The sequence below is a fragment of the Diaporthe amygdali genome (genome assembly GCF_026229845.1).
Source record: "Diaporthe amygdali strain CAA958 chromosome Unknown NODE_11_length_1138210_cov_64_948100, whole genome shotgun sequence".
Lineage (NCBI taxonomy): Eukaryota > Fungi > Ascomycota > Sordariomycetes > Diaporthales > Diaporthaceae > Diaporthe > Diaporthe amygdali.
The window spans coordinates 132,396-153,357 of NW_026517031.1; the positions used below are offsets into that span (position 1 = coordinate 132,396).

At 55.9% G+C, this 20,962-nt stretch overlaps 6 protein-coding genes across 6 annotated transcripts; 3 read left to right on the plus strand and 3 right to left on the minus strand.

Annotated features, from left to right (window-relative positions):
- Positions 1–1,773: 1,773 nt before the first annotated feature.
- Positions 1,774–4,969, plus strand: J7T55_014322 (uncharacterized protein; the record flags this gene model as incomplete). Its single annotated transcript, XM_053142307.1, has 4 exons — positions 1,774–1,984; positions 2,063–2,737; positions 2,932–4,826; positions 4,898–4,969. 4 exons carry the CDS (start codon positions 1,774–1,776, stop codon positions 4,967–4,969), a joined length of 2,853 nt encoding a protein of 950 aa, XP_052994512.1.
- Positions 4,970–5,667: 698 nt separating this feature from the next.
- Positions 5,668–7,159, plus strand: J7T55_014323 (NAD dehydrogenase; the record flags this gene model as incomplete). Its single annotated transcript, XM_053142308.1, has 2 exons — positions 5,668–5,793; positions 6,020–7,159. 2 exons carry the CDS (start codon positions 5,668–5,670, stop codon positions 7,157–7,159), a joined length of 1,266 nt encoding a protein of 421 aa, XP_052994513.1.
- An 800-nt stretch (positions 7,160–7,959) lies between these two features.
- On the minus strand, positions 7,960–10,462 carry J7T55_014324 (wd domain-containing protein; the record flags this gene model as incomplete). The annotated part of the gene is made up of 4 exons (XM_053142309.1): positions 7,960–8,044; positions 8,105–10,153; positions 10,214–10,282; positions 10,440–10,462. The coding sequence occupies 4 exons, from the start codon at positions 10,460–10,462 to the stop codon at positions 7,960–7,962; spliced, it is 2,226 nt and encodes a 741-aa protein (XP_052994514.1).
- A 1,298-nt stretch (positions 10,463–11,760) lies between these two features.
- Positions 11,761–13,933, plus strand: J7T55_014325 (hsp70-like protein; the record flags this gene model as incomplete). Its single annotated transcript, XM_053142310.1, has 3 exons — positions 11,761–11,787; positions 11,880–12,060; positions 12,120–13,933. 3 exons carry the CDS (start codon positions 11,761–11,763, stop codon positions 13,931–13,933), a joined length of 2,022 nt encoding a protein of 673 aa, XP_052994515.1.
- A 520-nt stretch (positions 13,934–14,453) lies between these two features.
- Positions 14,454–16,700, minus strand: J7T55_014326 (diphenol oxidase; the record flags this gene model as incomplete). The annotated part of the gene is made up of 2 exons (XM_053142311.1): positions 14,454–14,993; positions 15,066–16,700. 2 exons carry the CDS (start codon positions 16,698–16,700, stop codon positions 14,454–14,456), a joined length of 2,175 nt encoding a protein of 724 aa, XP_052994516.1.
- A 429-nt stretch (positions 16,701–17,129) lies between these two features.
- On the minus strand, positions 17,130–19,083 carry J7T55_014327 (signal recognition particle 68 kda protein; the record flags this gene model as incomplete). The annotated part of the gene is made up of 3 exons (XM_053142312.1): positions 17,130–17,658; positions 17,710–18,813; positions 18,893–19,083. The coding sequence occupies 3 exons, from the start codon at positions 19,081–19,083 to the stop codon at positions 17,130–17,132; spliced, it is 1,824 nt and encodes a 607-aa protein (XP_052994517.1).
- Positions 19,084–20,962: the final 1,879 nt, after the last annotated feature.

Consider the following 20,962-nt stretch of genomic DNA (forward strand, 5'->3'; position numbering starts at 1 on the left):
GTCAGTAACTGCAGTCGAGAGCCTGGCAAGGACAGCCTGCATGGAACAGCCGCCTGCACATAACTTGACAGATGCAGTGCATGCTCTCACGTGCTTCTTCTCACGATGGCTTCAGGCATGGGCGCAGCCTAGAAACCCTAGAAGATCTAGACCACCATGCTGCACGAGCCATGGACAAGTGTTCTTTAGCGGGATAGACACACTACGCAGTAGACTACGATTAGTGCGACCCACACACTGGGATCCGTATGGTGGGATAATTCCAATACGGCAGTGTTGTCACGATGTGGTTGACCACTGAAGCGTTGAACCGTTTGCACGCATTGCATGACCACGGCGATCGATCGTGTGTGCCATTCCCTACTTCGGCCTACAAGGTGGCTTGTCGTTCAAACAAGCGTTGTAAGGCTTGGGCCGGGGTTTCGTGCGAAGCATAATATCATACGATGTTTATACAATATTACAGTTAGTACTATGCATGTCCAGATGCGGAATACGAACAAACGCAAAGTGTTGCTCGCACCCGCTTGCCTACCATTCTTCCGCGGCTTTGTCTCGGAGAAGTGAACTGACACCTGGCGAGAGTGACGAGATCCACCGCATCGTCATGATAGGCTCGTCTCTCCCATGTCCGTGTCGACAAGGCAGGTCGTGTGCATGCGATGCGATGCCATGCGATGCGATTCGGTTCGAAACAACCCCTGCCCCCCTTCTCAAAGTATCTCCGGCTTCCGTCGCGTGCCGGGTGCAAATTTGCAGCCCGGCCGTTATGGGGCCCTCTCCACGGACAGGCGGAAGGCTCCGTTTTGCCAGGTACAAAATTGTCTCCCCAACAAAACAGAAAGAAAAGCATGTGACACTGACGTGATGACGCTGGCTGCGTGCGGTACATGCGGCAGTCAGTACTGTAGTCTAGTCACGCACAACAAGTCACAGCAAGTAAACACCACGCAACAATGTGACTGGCCGACCCAAAGCCTTGGGCATTTTGTCTTGTTGAAGCAATTATCTAAGACAAACCCCCACGGGGCGAGAGCATAACCAGAGAAAACAAGTGCATTGTGTGAGGGGTAAATTCGGCTCTAAGTCCCCAGTCTAATGTGATGCAACGGTGTTCGATGTACTGTAGTCTACAAGTTGTACGTACATACACCAGACTACTGCGTATGCAGCAGGCTTCAGGCTGCATGAATTGAAGGTTCTGCCCTGCTTCGAGTGACGAAATAGCTTTCCTGTCTCTTTTTTTTGGGGGGGGGGGGCACAGGGGTAAGAGAGAGAATGTGAGTGAACGAGTGAGACATGATCCCCCAATGCAAATGCGGCCAAGCCTCATCACCCATGCCGCCATGGAAGCCGCATCCAACCGCGTTTTTTTGACTGTCCACATGCCAGGCCAGGCCAGGTTGGTCGCGGGGTGGGCAAGGAATCTCCATCTCCAGTTGGACAGTCATGGAATGTCTTGGTAACAGGCAGTCCAGTTCCACGAGGGAGTGGCCCCTTGAGGCGACCTTCCATATTATGTATAAGCCGAACTAGCCACGAGTTCCTGCTTTAGCCTTTAGCCTCTTCCCCTCCTGATCTTCTGGCCTGCCATTTCCCCTTCCCACTTCCCACCTCCACCTCTAGCTAGACTACCAACCCAACCTCTCGGTACTTCATCATACCAAACCCCCCCTCGCATGGTCGACCAAGGGGTATAACTTCCCCCTTCTTCTGTTTCTTCTTCAACGAACGAAACCAACCACCTGGCATCCCTTGATTTCAACCTCAAGGATGAGCTCCGCTGCCGACCTCCTTGCCGGCGACGGCACCCTGCGCCAGCGAACTGGTGTGACCTCCGAACCCGCCCTCTCAGCCGAGCACTCGGCCTCTAACCACCCTCTTGAAAAGGAGTCGCCCCGTCACGATGTCAATCACGGTACTCAGCAACATGGCGAACCTGACAAGCCCAACAAGACTTATGGGCGGACCCCAGATGGGACCGGTATGCCGTTCTTTAGTGCCGTTCTCTCTCCATAACTTCAGATGACATCAGGCTGATCAGCCCTTTGACTACATGCAGTCTTCATCGTTCCCACTACCCACGACATGGTCAGCCAACTCTTCGACCCCCGTGAGCCCAAGAATCTTTCCGATGCCGTCGTCATTGTGATCCTCGCCTTGCACGTCCTGTTGGCCTACTTCCTGCCCGCCGATCTCAGGAAGCCAGTCATGGCTGCCGTCTTCGTCTTCTGGAGAGCCTCGTACAATGTTGGCATCGGCATTCTGCTCAACGAACAGTCCAACGGTAAGCTGATGGTGACGTGGGCCAAACGCTGGAGGCTGTTTGTGAACCCGTCCACCGGACAACAGCCCAGGACATGGCTCTACAACCTCCTGAAGAAGGAGCTGGAGGCAAAGATCCCCGAGGACTACAAGTTTGAGGAGGCTCCGCTCGAGTACAATACCTGGCTCGTCTTCCGCCGGCTCGTCGATTTGATTCTGATGTGTGACTTTGTGTCCTACTGCCTCTTCGCCATTGTCTGCGCCCACGTGCCTGAGGGTGAAACCCCCATGGTCTTCTTGTGTCGCTGGGTTGTAGGCGTGGCACTGTTCGTGTTCAACATCTGGGTCAAGCTTGATGCCCACCGAGTAGTGAAAGACTTCGCTTGGTACTGGGGTGACTTCTTCTACCTCGTCGACCAAGAGCTGACCTTTGACGGCGTCTTTGAGATGGCGCCGCATCCCATGTACAGCAGTAAGCACTCCCCAAGCGCCCGCTCCCACCCTTTCTAGGGTACGCCCGGTCCCGGTCTCCTCTGCACGCCACTGCGATACCCTTTGTCTTGGCTGGCGGCCAGCGTCAGGACTGGCTGCCGGAATGCTGTAATAACCCATAAGAATATGGGGAATGACTTTTTGAAATCTCGTGATGGCTAACTCTCAATACAGTTGGCTATGCCGGGTACTATGGTATTTCTGCCATGGCTGCCAGCTATGAGGTCTTGTTCATCTCGATCGCGGCACATCTTGCCCAGCTTGCCTTCCTGGTCGTGGTTGAGAACCCACACATCGACAAGACATACAATCCCCCGGCCCCAAGGTCCAAGTCAGACTCGGAGCTGGACGCACCGGCCGAGCCCGTAGATGATGCGTCTAGAGAGGCACTGGCACCTGTGCACAATCTTCTTGGCCTCCGGAACATTGATCTCTTCCGCTCCACGGACTACTCTGTCATCGTGGCTTCAATCTATGTCGCCGTGCTTGCAATTGCCACCCCATCGACCCCGACTTACCAGGTGCTTTTCTTTCTCCATGCTCTGTTGTGGAAGGTGTGGTACTGTGTCGGCATCGGCATCCTCTTGACCCTGCAATCAAAGGAGAAAATGATCACACGCCACTTTGTCAAGTACGGAGAGAGCGCCGGAGAGGCCTGGCGACAGTGGAAGGGACTGTACCACTTCAGCATGACTCTCTCCGTGGCGTCCTTTTGCGCGGTCTGCTGGAAGATGTACAGTCTGCCGGAGGACTGGGCGCACGGCTGGGTTCTGTTGAGACATGTCATCGGTGTCAGTCTCATCGCTTTGCAAATCTGGACGTTCGTGAGCGTCTATGACTCCCTTGGCGAGTTTGGCTGGTTCTACGGCGACTTCTTCTTTGACCACAAGGCGAAGCTGACCTACAACTCTATCTATCGCTTTCTGAATAACCCCGAGCGCATAATAGGATTGGCGGGTCTGTGGGGTGCCGCGGTGATCACTTGGAGCAGATCTATCGCATTGTTCGCTCTCCTGAGTCAGATTCTTACCATGGGTCACATCGAATTCGTTGAGAGACCACACATGCACAAGGTGTATGGGTCTGGGAATCTTCGAGAGGAGGCTGGCCTCACCAAGTTTATCAAGAACTCTCTTCCTCCCCCAGTCAAGGGTTGGTCCTCTAGCGTGGACAAAGTTTTGGATGAGACTAGACACTTCGTCGACGATGTCATCACTACTGCCGGCCCGATGCTTGCAAGTGGGGTGTCGAGCATTGCTCGCGATACCACAGCGCTTTTTAACAAGTACCCAGCCCGTCTTACCATCACGCGGATCCCTCCTGACTTGGCCGGCCTCAATCCCAAGGACTACTCGTTGAGCCTCACCGGTACCTCTGCCACGGCACCACTGGGCGAGAGGGCAACCGGGAAGGAAAGTCTCACGGCCCGCGTGGACAAGGACTTCAAGACACACGTATTTGAGTATGGCGCTCCCATCAGGGTCAAGTGGGCGGCTCCCGCAAACCATAGCAAGAAGGACTGGGTCGGACTCTACATGGTCACCGACAATCGATCGCGCGAAGTGACTGAGGTTCCGTCTTTGGGCCGCTGGATTCCCACATCCCCAGGGTTCTATGGCGAAGCCGCCAACATCGGCGCGGTCAAGTGGGACGAGCCGGTCCCCAACTCAGACCTGGTCTCGGGTGAGATGGTGTTCGAAGGCGACAAGCTCTGGTGGACTCAGGGTGTGTTTGAGTTCCGCTACCACCACGACGGTACCCATCAGGTCATGTCGGTCAGCGAGCCGTTCGAAGTAGGCATCGGCCGCTTCGAGGAGGACGATGAGGCAGCGATCGAAGCGGCCCTTCTCCCTGTCGTGCGCAACTGCCTGGACCGCAACAGTGACATCGCGCCCAGCACGGTGGACGAACGGTTTGGTAGCCACGTGGAGAGGGACAGCAAGTATGCCAAGCGCGTCGTATACGCGATCCGCAACATGTTTGGCATCGAGTTTGCACCGGCAGTGGTCCCAGCGGATGGCAACGTGAGGAGATTGGCTTGGAGGGTTTGTAATGCGAAGCAGGTTCTGGTACGTCTTGTGCTGCCCAGTTTGTGTTTGGATTCAGGACGAACCAAGATTTTCTAACTTGTGCTCGACAGGCACCTTACTCCATGTCACAGTCCAAGGGACCATCCACACCCACAACGGACAAGTTCCCCGAGGAGCTGTAGAGACACTTTGTCAATTGGTAAGGAAGGATTTTGTAGGCGAGGACAGTGCATGGTAACATTTGAAGCATTAGTGCTGAGGGAAGTTTTGCTTTGAGATACCAGTCTTTCGCATACTACGGCGCGGTTGATTTTGTGCATTGCTTCGATGGAAGCAGGTTGTGTACATATGGCAGGCGTGGTGGACAAAAGATAAATCTCGTACACCGCAAAGATAACACTGCATTGTGTGCCCGTATGCGAATTGTCAATGCCAACTTCTGGTGCAGTGATGTGTCCGACTTGTGATGGATGGCCTAGAAACTGCCGCGCTCTAATACTGCAAGGGCAAACCGGCTTGAGCTGTTGAATGGTGAAGCCCCTTATCAGCCACTCCGATCTCGCACACCTCTACACCTTAGGACCCCTTCTTCGAAATGGATTTAATGATAATACCCCTTCTTAACAAATTCAACAAAATCGGCTCACAATTGTGGTGCAAACCCTTCCGCCTCCTTTCCTTTTCATCTCTCTCTTCTCGGGTGGGTGGGTATTTGCGATTGCGTCATCCGAGCCACTCCACCGGGAAACGATCAGACCTCTAGCCTAGGAAGAAATCTTTTGACGCATATTCTGTCTCGCCTTGCGAAAAAGTGAAAAAGAGTGCTGAGAGGAAAGAAGTGAGGTGGGACGGTGAAGGAAAAGAGAGAGAAGGAAGGAAGATGTTTTCGAGAGTGGCAAGGAGGCAGCTCGCGGCCTCCCAGCGGCTGGGCAAGGAGTTACGCTGCAGGGAACATGGTCGCCTGTTCTCAACAACTGTCTCGAGACAGGCTGATTTTGCGCATGTGGTGAGTGCTCTACTGCATGGGCTATGCGTTTCTTGATGGCAGTTGTGAGATGATCGTCGTGTCGATATGAGGCCAGAAAAGGGCTGTCATCTGCTGCTCGACGGCAGCAATGGGATTCCAGCTCACATCGTCTTAACTACTCACGGCAACCTCGTCTCATAATTTCCTTCTTATCTGGCGAACTTACTGGAAAAGTTCCATGAAAACATACTAACATGCCCACCAGGTCATCGGCGGCGGCGTAGTCGGCCTCGCGATATCGCGGGCCCTCGCCCAGCGCAACCCAAACACCCTCCTGCTGGAGCGACACCTCCAGCCAGGCCAGGAGACCTCGTCGCGCAACAGCGAGGTCATCCACGCGGGCATCTACTACGGCGCGTCGACCCTCAAGACGGCCCTGTGCATCCGCGGCAAGGAGCTGCTGTACGACTACTGCGCGGCGCACGCCGTCCCGCACCGCAACACGAGCAAGTTCATCGTGGCGCAGACGCCCGCGCAGCGCGACGCCCTCGAGCACGTCCACAGGCACTGCACCGAGGCCCTGGGCGGCCGCGTCCCGGTGCGCTGGGTGGGCGCCGACGAGCTCGCGCGCCGCGAGCCGCACGTCCGCGCCGACGCCGGCTGCCTCGAGAGCCCGACGACGGGGATCGTCGACAGCCACGCGCTCATGGTCGCGCTGCTGGGCCACCTGGAGGACGCGGGCGGGACGTTCAGCCCGGGGAGCAGGGTGGTGGGCGTCTCGCCGCTCGGGGGGAGCAGCCCCGCGAAGGGCAGCGGCGGGTGGGAGGTGGCGGTGCGGGACACGCAGTCGGGCGAGGAGAGCACCATCACGGCGGACACGCTCGTCAACGCGGCGGGGCTGGGCGCGTGCGACGTGCTGAACATGGTCGTGCCGGAGGCGCGGCACATGCGGACGTACTACGCCAAGGGCAACTACTTCTCGTACGGGGCGTCGGCCCCGCGCGTCGGCACGCTCATCTACCCCGCGCCGCAGGCCGGCGCCGGCGGGCTGGGCACGCACCTGACGCTCGACATGGGCGGGCGCGTCAAGTTCGGCCCGGACGTCGAGTGGGTCGACTCGCCCGACGACCTGGCCGTCAGCGGCGGCCGCATGGGGGCCGCCACGGCCGAGATCAAGAAGTACCTCCCCGGCGTCGACGTGGGCGCCCTGACGCCCGACTATGCTGGCATCCGGCCCAAGCTGGCGCCCGGGCAGGCTGTCATGGAGGGCCGGGGGTTCAATGACTTTGTCATACGTCGCGAGGAGGGGTATGAGGGCTGGGTGAATCTGCTTGGGATCGAGAGCCCTGGGCTGACGAGCTCGTTGGCCATTGGGGAGATGGTGGAGGGGTTGTTGTATAGATGAGTTCTGGCATGTCATATATATATAGAGACATATTCCCACTGGCTGGAGCAAATAGCAACGGACGGATCAAACAGGTGTGGTATCAAGAATTACGCGACGCTGGCCTGTTACAGTGAGGTTGGAAGCAATGGTGCAGTATGGCTGGAACCACAAGGCTTGGTGTCAATGCAATAGACTTCACTGCCGCCAAAGATTTCTGTGTCTGTGGCAAATCGGCCGACTCTCAGTATTCATGCCTTGGCTCACTCTTGTCGGAAACGTAGCTCAAGCCAACATAATTTGGGCCCAATCCTCAAAGTCAATCCGCTCTTTTCGCATTATCAATCTGACCTATATAAGCTGCGTGGTCTTCGGCACTACCATTACTTACTCGCACACACCAAGGGCCCAAGGAGGATCCCTAGGGCAAAATTCAAAAACATGTACACGTGTGCAAGCAAGCAGTATAACAAAACAGCGAACTTTTTCCCGACCCATGCTCTCGGCCAGAGAAGTAATAGACAGTAAAAACAAGACGAGTAGAATAAGGGCACACCGAAGAAAGGCTATCGCGAGGGGTTTGGAGCTGACTTTGACATGCAGGAATTCAACGGGCCCCAAGAAGAAAAACAAGGAAAGAACGCCTATAGGCAGACACGAGGGATTTCCAAATGCCGTGCTGCATTACCCGTCCCAACGCCGATGCGCCGCCAATGATGATTTGCAAAGCCTCCCCCCTGGTAACGTATAAAAGCCCCTCAGGCCCTTGCTGGGAAGAGATGTCACTCTCGAGACACACAAACCAGCCGTGAGCATGTCTCTCATCGCATCTCCATGCTGGGAAAGACCCTCCTGCTGAACAAGTCGACGTGGAACTCGTAGATACCATCTACGGCACCGATGATTCTGGGGCGAATTTGTCAGTACAGTCTTCTTTGGTGAACATGCCGAGCGGTGGTCACTCACAAGATACGGCCGTCCTCACTCCAAGCCAGTCCAGCCGTGTCGTCGTCCTCGCGGTCGACCCGTCCACCAGGCATGGTAGCCAGACGGTCCAGGCGAGTCCGCCCAAGCCGGCTGGTTGGCTCGGCCTCCATATCCCTATCCCTCAGCATGTTGCTCCAGACCGAGAGGTAGTCCCGCGTCCTGTTCCCAGTTGACTCGCCCTGACCCGGCTCGTAGGGCCCGTCTCCGCTCGAGGCCGGCGCACCGCCTTCAAATGCTGATTGGTACAGGGCCTCGAGATCCGTGTACGAGTTGTTGATGTAGACTTGGCGTGGCGATTCGCCACTCTGGGGGAGCACGAGTGGTGCACGAAGAGCCCGGATCGAACCACCAGAGAGGCGGTGCCTCTCTGCCTCGTCTACTGCCAGACGGCGGGCGCGCACCCGCTCTGACTGCTCGCGCAGACGGTCGGATTGGTCGCGCAGGCGGTCGCGTTGGCTTTGAATGTCGCTCAGAATGTCGCCCACTCGGCGGGAGTTACTCGTCTCAGAGCGGAGTCTGGAGCTGGTGTCGTTCAGGGCCAATGCAGTAGCATTCTCGCGTTGCTGTCGATTGTTGTGGAGGCGTTCCATCAACCTCGACATGTTGGAACCGGATGTGGAGCTGTTTCGAGCAGCAGCCTGCTCCCTGCGCCTGCGGTGCTCCTGGAGTGCCTCGATAACCATTGTTTCCTCCGGGGTCAAGGGCGGGTGATAGTCAGTGGCTTGCCGCCGTGCTGCCCGTCGATTCTCCGCAGTCGAGATGCTCGAGTAGCTGAGTTCTCCACTATCGTTACGTTCTAGTAGTCGCGGGTCGATGGAACCCCTCTCTGTCACCATAATCTGTTCGAAATCGTCGTGATCGTTCAGACTTAGCATCTGTCGTGAAACGTAATTGCTTCGAATGTCCGCAATGCCGACGCGACCTCGGTGTTCTGTCCATGCCAGGAGGTCGAATGGACCTGGGCAGAATGCCATATCACGAACGGCACCCACGTCTTCTTTTGACCTTGACGAAGTAAAAGCCGTAATGAGGGGGTCAACGCCTGGCTCAGTAAATGAAGCAGTGTCGAATATCGAGATGACGCCGTATTGAGTCCCGACAGCAAGGAATCGACCGGTGTTTGAGAAGCACGCCGCAAAACTTCCTCGCTGATCGGAGCGATCCTCTTTCCGCTGACCTTTGAGTGGTATCTTGGCACATAATCTCCACTCGAAATCCTCCTTTCGCGTGAACAGGCCAGGGCAAGGGTTGTGCCTTATCACTCTCTCATGGACGTACAAGTAAGGGTCATCGCAAACAGCAGCAAGCAACCGGCCGTCCGGTGATATCAAGGCGCGATTGACACAGTCTGGATAGGCCACCTCATCCACCGCGTCCTGGTCCTGCAGTCCCACTATCGTGACATGCTTGTCGTTATTTGCAAGAATTGCCACTGGTGTAGAGTATGCACCGTCGAAACGTCCGTCCTTGGTGTCTTGAGGAGCCCACAGCGTGATGCAATTCACGCGGTCCCTACCAAATGTCTTGGATCGAGCGTGCAGACTCTTATCGGAGTTTGGCTGCGTCCTGGGACTGGCGGGAATCAGGGGTGGCATGGAGTCGTCGCTGTCGTTGTTGGAGGTCGGGTCTATGCCTAAGTGTAGGCGTTCGTCTGGGGAGCCCGCATGAACAACGAAATCATGGAAAGAATCGAGCCAATGGTCTTGGTCGCCGTTGTTTCCCGGACCGTTGTTGGCGGGAGAGCGACGATATCTCGAGAACAGGTCCCTTTCGACATTACTGCGGCCGCGGTCACGACCTTGACTGCCATCTTCCACCGGTATAGCCACAAATTCACCGCTCTCACCGCCGGCGCATATCCAACCGTATTTGGCCACAAGGCATCGAGGCGCAAAGTTGAGGATCTTGATGGTTTCGCTTTCGTGTGACGCAGTGTCGAGTTTGTGGATCTGGTTGTTGTCGTTTCCACCGGGATAGTAGATGTGGCGCGGCGTGGAGAGGCCGATTTGCGAGCGCAATTGCCAGTGTCTAGGACAAGAGGTTAGACCACGGCATCATGGCGAAACAGTGGCAGGAACCAGAACATACTCGACGCGCAGACCGATACGGTAGTGTCGCTTGGGTTTGCGGAGGATGAGGGCGTCGGTTGGATGATATCTACATGCGGACATCCGTTAGCCAAGCCGCGTCCCCACCGCAGGGGGGTGAGCAAGCACAGCGTGTGAGACACACACAAAGAGAGGATGCGTATGCACGATGTGGCAGAGGCTCTATCAAAAAAAGGGGTTGAAGGGGCTGGGGGCCGGTTGCATACATTCTATCGTCCGTGACGGCCATGGTGCCGACTGCGAGGCTCAACCTCAAGGCTGCCGAGTCATGGGGGTGATGGGGGTGGGTTGCAGATGAGCAGCTGAAGTTGACAAGTTGGCCGAGATCGCAAGGTCGTCAGCGTCAGGGTGGCGAGCGAGGCTGCTAGGTGAGACGACCGGATCAATAGGTGCTGGAGCCCAAGTAAAGGCGAGGCCAGGCAAGGCAAGATGAGGTTGGATGGCGAGGTTGAAAGCTGAGAAATGATCGTCCCAGGCGAAGGGCGAGGCAAAGAGGAATCTGGATGACGTTCATTTGCCAGCACCCAGCAGAAGCAGTCAATGAGGCGGCAACCTTCCGTTCCCACATAAAGGATAGCTGCGACAGGGGCGGGCAGGTACTTGCGGCTACTATGCCCACCTGGTGGAGGCACAAAGTACCTCCCCCCGTCCACGCCCGCCTTCTCCAAATCTTGAGGGCGTGGATCTCGATTTTCCATGCATTTGATGGACCTTCACCCAAGCACCGGCGTCACAACCATCGTCAGCCCCGACTGCTTGGTGAGAGAGGCTCAATTGCTTGTGATAGCCCCAGATGGTCTGTGGAACGAAATGCAGTCCCTCCTGCACCTTCGCCTTTCAATTATTTGACCACGTACAGCCCCCAGGGCATGTAGATAGTACAGAATCTATCGTATTCCACTGCGCCTATGTCTGCTGCACTCACTGTAACTGACTGCCGAGGTTCGTCCGTGTGCGGTGCAGTCGGCATCCATCCGTTGCTGGGTGATACGTACAGTAATCGCAATCAATTACTTCGCCTCTTGTTGGCTGGCCCTCTCTCTGAGCCTTTTTTTTTTCTTCTTCTCCCCCGGTGCTGAGCACAAACAGTACAGGGGCCCTTGTCTGGGTGCTCGAGGTACGTACCTATCTGGTCTACCGTTACTCCCTGCTCCCTCATGCATCGCAGCAAAATTCGCAGTGGCAGCTGGTAGCTAGAGAGCCCACATATTTTCCTAGGAAGCACGGGCCACCCATCGGCTGGGGTCGGGCAGGCAAATCTTTCGGGAAGCTTCTGTCTTGCGGGCTGGCGGGTTGGGGGGAGTCGGCGGCTCATCGAGCGAGCGTCATTACCTTGCTCGACCATTGGCAAATATTTTCTGAGCTTTTTTCACCTCTGCTCCGTCCATCCCCAACCACCAAGTCGAACACCAGCCTGTTCTCCCTTCCCTCAACCCCATCAGCAAGAAACGTCCTGTTTCTCTCCTTCTCACACTCTTCATCTTCTACACTCGGTATTGTAGATTATCTTTCTTTAATTAGATCAAGATGCTCGCCTCGCGCATGTCCAGAGCTGTAAGTCCACGCGCCCGTCCCTCTGGTGATCTCGTGTGCTCGCCACCGAACGTGATGTTCTCGAGGCTAATACTCTTGTTCCATCAACACAGCTCCCAAGAGCATCGCGCTCTGCAGGTCTCCTGCGCAAGACCGCCTCTCCTACCTTTGCTCGCTACCAATCAACAGAAGGCAAGGTCCAGGGCGCCGTGATCGGTATCGATCTCGGAACCACCAACTCTGCCGTGGCCATCATGGAGGGCAAGACCCCCAAGATTATCGAGAACTCAGAGGGTCAGTATCTCTCTCCTTCCCGGACTTCGAAAAGCGAGGCCGACTAACACTGCTTCCAGGTGCGCGGACAACGCCATCAGTGGTCGCTTTCGCTGAGGACGGAGAGCGTCTCGTCGGTGTTGCCGCTAAGCGTCAAGCCGTCGTGAACCCCGAGAACACACTTTTCGCCACCAAGCGATTGATCGGCCGAAAGTTCACCGACGCTGAGGTCCAGCGGGACATCAAGGAGGTGCCTTACAAGATCGTTCAGCACACCAACGGAGACGCCTGGGTGTCGTCCCGTGGCCAGAACTACTCTCCATCCCAGATTGGTGGTTTCGTCCTGCAAAAGATGAAAGAGACTGCCGAGGCCTACCTCAGCAAGCCCGTTAAGAATGCCGTTGTCACTGTCCCCGCCTACTTCAACGACTCCCAGCGTCAAGCCACCAAGGATGCCGGCCAGATTTCTGGCCTGAACGTCCTGCGTGTCGTGAACGAGCCTACTGCTGCTGCCCTGGCCTACGGTCTGGAGAAGGAGGCTGACCGCGTTGTCGCTGTTTACGATCTCGGTGGTGGTACCTTCGATATCTCCGTGCTCGAAATCCAGAACGGCGTCTTTGAGGTCAAGTCTACCAACGGTGACACCCACCTGGGAGGAGAGGACTTCGACATTCAGCTTGTGCGACACATGGTCCAGGACTTCAAGAAGACCTCTGGACTTGACCTGTCTGGCGACCGCATGGCTATCCAGCGTATCCGTGAGGCTGCTGAGAAGGCCAAGATTGAGCTGTCTTCCTCTCTGCAGACCGACATCAACCTGCCCTTCATCACCGCTGACGCCTCTGGTCCCAAGCACATCAACCTCAAGCTGACCCGTGCCCAGCTTGAGAAGATGGTCGACCCTCTCATCACCAGGACTGTTGAGCCCGTCAAGAAGGCTCTCAAGGATGCCAACCTGCAGGCCAAGGACATCCAGGAGGTCATCCTGGTCGGTGGTATGACCCGTATGCCCAAGGTTACCGAGGTTACCAAGAACATCTTCGGACGCGACCCTGCCAAGTCTGTGAACCCTGATGAGGCCGTTGCCATCGGTGCCGCTATCCAGGGTGCCGTGCTCTCCGGTGAGGTCAAGGACCTGCTGCTTCTGGACGTTACCCCTCTGTCCCTGGGTATCGAGACCCTTGGCGGAGTCTTCACTCGTCTCATCAACCGAAACACCACCATCCCCACCAAGAAGTCCCAGGTCTTCTCCACTGCCGCGGACTTCCAGACCGCTGTCGAGATCAAGGTCTACCAGGGTGAGCGTGAGCTTGTGCGGGACAACAAGATGCTCGGCAACTTCCAGCTCGTTGGCATTCCCCCTGCCCACCGTGGTGTTCCCCAGATTGAGGTTACCTTCGACATCGACGCCGACTCTATTGTGCACGTCCACGCCAAGGACAAGTCCACCAACAAGGACCAGTCCATCACCATTGCCTCCGGATCCGGCCTGTCTGAGAACGAGATCGAGCAGATGGTGCAGGACTCCGAGAAGTACGCTGAGGCTGACAAGGAGCGCAAGGCTGCCATTGAGGCCGCCAACCGTGCCGACAGCGTTGTGAACGACACGGAGAAGGCCCTGAACGAGTTTGCCGACCGTCTTGACAAGACCGAGGCCGAGCAGATCAAGGAGAAGATCACCTCCCTGCGCGAGTTCATCTCCAAGAGCCAGGCTGGCGAGGGTACTCTGACTGCTGCGGAGATCAAGGAGAAGACCGACGAGCTCCAGATGGCTAGCTTGAACCTCTTCGACAAGATGCACAAGGCTCGTGCCGAGTCCGGCGAGCAGACCTCCAACACCGAGGGTGCTACCGATGGTGCTGCCGAGGGCGAGAAGAAGGATGAGACCAAGTAAATCGAGTCTCCGCGAAAACGGATCAGCGATGTTTTTATACCCCTTTCACGCCAGTTTTTGGTCATGTGTGTCTAAGCAGCGCGGGAGCATGATAGACCTCTTTTCTTCGACCCTGTATCCACTCTGTACTCATACTCCCCACCCTCCTGGCAGCTTGATAAGCCGCCAAACCTCCTTTTACGCTACTTTATTCCTGTGTCTAATCACCAACTGGGCGGTGACGGCGTTCTGAGCATCAAAACAACTTTTATTTTTTTGCGGTATTTTGGGACCCAGGGTCATTTGAAAGGGTTCTGGATGACACTACGACGGCATGGTTTTGGGGGGAAAGAGATCTCTCGAAATGTGTGTACAATTGTTAGATGTTGATGAAAAGGCAAATAATATGACAAACCCCCCTCAACCATCTTGGCTTGAAAAAAAACTTGTGTAGTGCCTGTCATATCGTGAAGACATCAATTGCTCCGTGTGAAAAAGAAACGCCATAAATATCGCGTCGCTCATGTCTCTGCTACTGAAATTACACGCCTCGTCCTGCCCTCTTGGGACAGAAGCTCTCGGAGAGCTCCCGTACCTCCGAGTCCATCTCAGTCAGAAGCCGCTTCAGGTCATCCGGCCGCTCCAAGAAGGAGACCAACATCCCGGCCTCAAGGTGCCACGCGACGTGACAGTGCAGGACCCAGATCCCCGGGTTGTCGGCCCGGAAGCGGATGACGACGTGGGACTCGGCCGGGACGGTGAAGGTGTCCCGCCGCAGCGGGTTGGCCAGGTTCCATGTCGTCGCCGTCGCCCCCGGCGCCGCCGATGCGGCAGCAGCGTCGTAGCGGCCGGGGCCCCAGCCCACCACCTGCACGCTGTGGCCGTGCATGTGGAACGGGTGCTCCATCGCGTCGAGGCTGTTGATGGCCACCTGCACCGCGCCGCTGCCGTCCGGCACCAGCAGCACCTGCTGGTCCAGGCGGAACCCCCAGTTGTGGTACACGCCGTCGACGTCTGCGGTGAAGTTCGCGTCTGCAGCCTGCCACAGGGTTGCGTCGCCTTGGTAGGGGCTCCAGGAGGTCTGTATTTGTGGTTAGTGTTTGAAACTAGTGGTCTGCTGGATAGTGGTGGGAGTTTCGTCAGTGCTGCTCACCTTGTTGAGGAAGATGCGGTTGATCTCGCCGACCTGGCGGAACTGGAAGTCTACGATGTGGGTTGGGTCGCCTTCGGCCAGCTCGTACGCTGCTGCCCGCCGCATGGGCTTGGGCATGTCGAAGGGCATGTCGCTGCAGCCCCACGGGTTTGTTGCCGTCTCTTTCATCTCAGCTGTATCCGCATCTCCGTCTCGTCTCGCCACCCCTCCCGACTCGTCTTCGCGTTCATACCGCAAAATGCCTTTGGCCTGATACCCTATTGACTCTAATCCCTTGCTAGTGTACGTACTGTACGGCAGGAAGCACTCCTCCTCCAGTGCTGACCTGATAGCATAATCTCCTATTTTTTCCGTCGCACTTATGATCACGCTGTATCTTTGTCCAATATTCACATGCACCCCTTGGCTGACTATCGGCTCGACCTCGATCCCGTCAATCTCCACTATGGTAAGCGGGTGTCTGTCGATGCTGAACCAATACGAGAGGTACGAGGAATGGTTGATCAGCCGTAGCCGCATGGTCGTCCCAGGCCGGATGTTCGTCGTGTACACCTGCCCACCGGTACACCCCGGCTTGTTCTTCTGACGAGACGACGAGTTATACGTAGTCGACACGACAGAACAGTCAAACGTGTTCTGGCCATTGAGCAGCAGGTTATCACTGAGCGGCTCGACGCCCGCCTCGGTCGGCTCCCACGGCGACGACGCCGCGAGGTAGTGCCCGACCAGCTCGCCCGCGTAGGCGTGGTGGTTCTCGCCGAGGAAGAGGATCCTCTCCGCGTCGGCGCGGGGCACCAGCTCGCGGGGGTCGCGCACGACGATGGGCCCGTACAGCCCGTCCGTGTACTGCACGGCGGCGTGGGCGTGGTACCAGAAGGTGCCGCGCTGGCCGTCCACGACGAACTCGTACGTCCACTCGCCACCCGGCGGGATCCCGCACTGCGTCACGCCCGCGACGCCGTCCATCCAGTTCGTCCGCCGCTGGTCGATGCCGTGGAAGTGCACGCTCGTGGTGGCGTTGGGCAGGTGGTTCGCCACGCGCACGCGCACCGTGTCGCCCGTGCCGGCCTCGATCAACGGGCCCGGCGACTGGCCGTTCACGAGCACCATGGGCTTCCAGAAGCCGTCTGGCGCGGCGAGCCCCAGGCTGATGGTGAAGTTGTACTCCCTGACCTGCGGGGACCCGAAGGTGAACCCCGTCGCGAGGTCCAGCTCCGTCCTGTTGGTCAGCTGGGCTGCGGAGATGATAGGGAGGTCGTCCGGTATGCTGTGGGCGTTTGCGGGCCGGCTAAAGGCGTGCGAGAGCGAGGAGCCGCCGTAGTAGGGGACGCCAATCCCTAGCCCACAGCCGACGCCGAAAACGAAGGAGAGGATGGCGAGGATGAGCCCGGTCAGGGAGGTGATGAACGTGCGGAGCTGAAGCGTCTTCCACCACCTGGGCTTATCGTCGAGCTCGATTTCTTCAAAGTCGTCGTTGCTGTTCCTTGGCTTCTCATCCGGCCCTGTACTTTGTTTGTGTTGTCGTTGGGGAAATAAAACATTCTTGATGGATGTGACGAATGGTCCTGTCTTGGTGGACTCCCTCCACGTTCCCTGGTGGAGAAAGCCCTCGCCTTCGCTTGCATCCCTCGTCATCTTGAGGATTCATTCGGACACTGAGAATCTATGAAGGTCCATGGAGGTGTAATTACTATAGCCTGTAATCAATCATTTGGTAGTAGACTTCCTCGGACTCTCAGGAATGGAAATTCGCCGCCGCCACGCCAGCGTGCCAGGCAATCCCGCGTCAATACACAAACCACATTCCATAGGGACCAATTTTCACACACCAGGGGCGAGAAGGCGGGCGAGCCCACGCGCTGACTTAATTATTTTGTATTGCATAGCGTTTGGTTGATCTATGCTTTTTGTCGTCATACATGCCTACATATCGTCACCTCGAGACGATGACGAGGCGTCGCCGTTGAGTGGCATAATGTAAACAGAGCCCCTGACTACAAACCGGGACACTTGACAGACTGGTCCTCGACTTCGGCTCCCAATTTCCTGCCGCTGGAGAGTCTCCTAGCCCCTGCCGAATCCAAACCAGCCCTTCTTAGCAGGCTGTTTCTCAGCCTCCCCAGACTTGGCGTTCGTCTTGTCTTCAAGCACGTCCGCCCGCGCTGCTTGCTTCTGGGGGTACTGGACGTGATTGAAAGCCACATCCAAGAACATCGGCTTGATGGGAATCGGTTCCATTTTGGGAGGATAAGTGACAATGTTTTCGAGGTCAACACCTTTTGAGGGGTACTGGCCGAGCCTGTCGATCAGCGGGCGTTGCGCAGTCTTGGAGTCTCCCTTGTCAGCCTGCTTGCGCAGATTGGCAATTTGGACCAGCGCTCGGCTACGCTGCAGTTCTCCCTTCAAAAGGTTCTGAAGAAATTCGGCGTCTGGTCGGATGACCTCAATTGTTTTCAGGCCAGTATCCTTGCTTTCATTGTGCTTGGCAATTACTGGCAAAGCAGCCTGGCATTGATCATGAGCATGTTTGGTGAGGGCGAGTGCATTCGCAGGATTGCCAATAATTGTGTGGGACCGAGCAATCGCAAGAGACCTGACGGCGGATTAGCAAGCGGCTGGGACTATAGAGTCTGCAAAAACTTACTTCAAGGCGGTGAAATATTTGGACACAGCGTCAATCTCAGCTGCAAGATGCTCGTCCGCTGCGACACCTGGCAGTTCCTTTGCGGCATCGAGGATTTGTAATGTCTTGTCGTACACATTGGCCTTCTTCTCCAGCTGCTTGACTTGCTGGCTGTCCTTGATTGTGGGCGCCTCGGCGTTTGCAGCTTTGCCCTTCTTCAAGCCTGGGCCGTCTTCTAGCACGGCGCCATCCTGCTCCCCCAGCAAAACCCGATTCCGCCCTATCTGCCAACTCAGCAAATCGTACTTAAGCTTCGTGCGCAATATGGCCAGGTTCTGCATGCGCGGGTCACCCTGAGGCACGCTCTGTTGTTTGAGCTCGTCAATGGCCTGAACCGTCGCCTCAATCGCATAGTTGCTGATTTCCAGGACACTATCGTAGGCCTCAGCCTTGACGTTTGGTCGCAAGTCGGAGGAGGAACCCAGTTTTTGTGACAATTCCGCGGCGGCAGTCTCCAAGGCTGCCAGTTTCGAGGCGATCTCAGCGTCCTCCACAGGAACTTCCCTAGTCCTCCATGTGACAGTTCTCAGGGGCCCTCCATTGCTCATGTCGGAATCTTCGTCCTGTTTGAGGAATCCGGGAGCGACCTCTTCCACGCCGGAGAGCAAGGCATCGTCGGACTGTGGCAGATGCTTTTTCGCAAGAGACAGAAGCGAAAGCGATGTTGGTATGTTCTGCTGGCGCTGTGCAAACCGCAGAGGACTATCGACAGAGCCTGCGACAAAATCTCTGAAGGTATTACCATCCAGATTGGTTGATGGCAGCGCACTGTAGATGACCTTGGCAACACTGTAGTTGTTGAGGCTCTCCTCCCATTTCTTGGCCCGGAATGATGAGTCTCCATTCAGTACGGCCGCATATGCCCTCGCGCTTAGGACATCTGAAGTTGTTGCACCGCTGGCGCTGTCGGATAATGTAGATACGAGGTTCTCGACGACCTTGACGGCTTTCACAAGCTTCGAGACAATGTTGGAGCGGGTGTCGCTCGTGATGGTATCTCTTGAATGCCACGCCATGGACTTGGCCCAGCACCGCTCGGCTTTGAGGAGGGGAACATAGATGAATCTGGGGCATGAGGGTCAGTCTGACTTCTGTCTCTGCCTCTGCTGTCGACCGAGAAAGATGGTCGGGGCGGCGCACTCACTCATGGTTTTGCGCCAGCTGCGAAGGAGTTATTTCGACATTGGACTGTTTGCCTTGGCTCTTGCCCGGGATACCCAGCCTCTTCTTGGTGCTTCGGAGCCGCGTGGTCAGCTTTGATGCGTAGGTGGTGTAGTCGTTTGCGTAGTCGAGCAACTCCAGCCTCGTGTCGAGAATAACCTTTGTGGTGTCCATGATGGTCGCCCGTGCTTCTGAGCCCCGTTGAGTTGTCTATGTATGGTCTATGTCGACATGGGCATGAGAAGGCACAAGGTGGCAGTCGCGCAGTCGGTGGCCGAAAAATGCTATGCGTTGGTGGTATCGCTGTTGTGTCTGCGCCTAGGGGACATGAAGACGTGGAGGGGCTCTTGCTTCGATGTTCACTCATGCATCAATCGCAAATCGTGCCCCGCAAAAAATGACCTTGGGGGGGGGGGAGCTATGGAAGCTTGGGGTCGCAATCAGTTGGCACCAGCTGCAGTACGTACAGAGTACATGGGTACAGCAAACTCTTCTTGCTGCGTCTGACCTAATCAAATTAGCCACAGGGACATCCATGCTTCATTATAACACCGGAACAAGGATACTGTCTCCGCCGCCGTCTGTCTGCCTCCGTTATGCCTTTGCCGAGTACTAGCAGAGAGGCACAAAACTGTAGGCAGAGGCATTGCCTTGTCACACCCTTCGTATGTACATATATCGGATCAAGGTCGGCTTACCTAAGTACAGCAAGACCCCAAGGCCTAGCCATACCCCTGCGCAGATCACGTATAAAGCTCCCCGCTGGGACATCCAGAAGTTCTCTGCACGGAGGTAGCGATACTCTGTTGCGGTTAGGACATATATGTTAATTGCTGCGTATCGGTAGCTATCACAAGAGAGAAGTGTAGTAGGTAACATAGGTGGGAAAGTATGTCGCATTGCCCCTGCGTTATGTCCAAGGTCACAATTCCATAGCAGAACCCCCTTTCTCCTAAGTGTCTTGATTTTGGCAAGAACGTTCATATATACTCTTGCAAAAAAAAAAAAGGACACGTCTAGTGGCTGTCTCCCAGGCTGTCTTCTCGAAATCATAGCTAGGTATCTAAGTCCTGTCTTGATATTTTAGACGTAGCCATGGTGGCCTATATTCCTATCAAAAGCGTAGATAGCCAGTCTTGTCGGAACAAACATGTATAGTAAAAGCCAGGGTAGCGGGGAACAGTTGTCTTGCTGCCTTTGCTTCGGGACACCAGGCAATTTCCGCGACAAAATAATAGTCGCATCCCCAAAGGCGGTCATCTTTTCTCGAAATCCAAGACTGAGCTGAACCGATTTCACCAGAAACACCTCCTGGCCAGTTATTCAGTGCTTATTCAAGGAAAGGCTGGCTTATAAAAAAGGGACGGGGCCTTGGGTGCTTGCCTCTGATGCAAACCCCACTGCCACCGCCACTCCCAAATTCACACACGTTGAATATTTTATTGCTTGCTGGAATCAAGACCTTCTGCAACTCATGAGTGAATGAAGAGAAAGGCGATACCTAGGTATAATTGTTTGCTAACATTCTTCCACATGCCCTTGAGCTAAAACCCTCACGTCAAGCACCTGACTACTTGTATGAATAGGTCTGCACCAGCATCGAGTGAAATTTCTCCCACTCTGCCAGTCAGAGAGAGCAAGGATGGAAGTTCGACCGCTGCTTTCCTCCACACCACCATGCCCTTTGAAGGCCCGTCCAGCATCAATAGCAGCAAAAGAGCCAGGAGAGTCAAGACTGATCCCAGCGAGCTTGTACAGCCCCTCGAGCATAAGGCCCGTTCTCACATCGCTTTCCGAGTAGCGAGGTGTCCATGTTCTGCTTACTCAGAGTTGGGAGCTCAGTCGCATATGTAAGCCATTTCCAGTCGAACTGGGACCGACAAGGGCCTAGCTGATGGTATGCAATGATGATAATGTCCCATGACTCTTTCGTAGTCTCGCTACTAACCTCACTGGATTTTGTTTGATTTATTGTAACCGAATAGTCTGTCAAACAGACTGTACATGACCCTTGTGCGTCCCGACATTCGGTGAGAACGTGAGAGTACGTTGG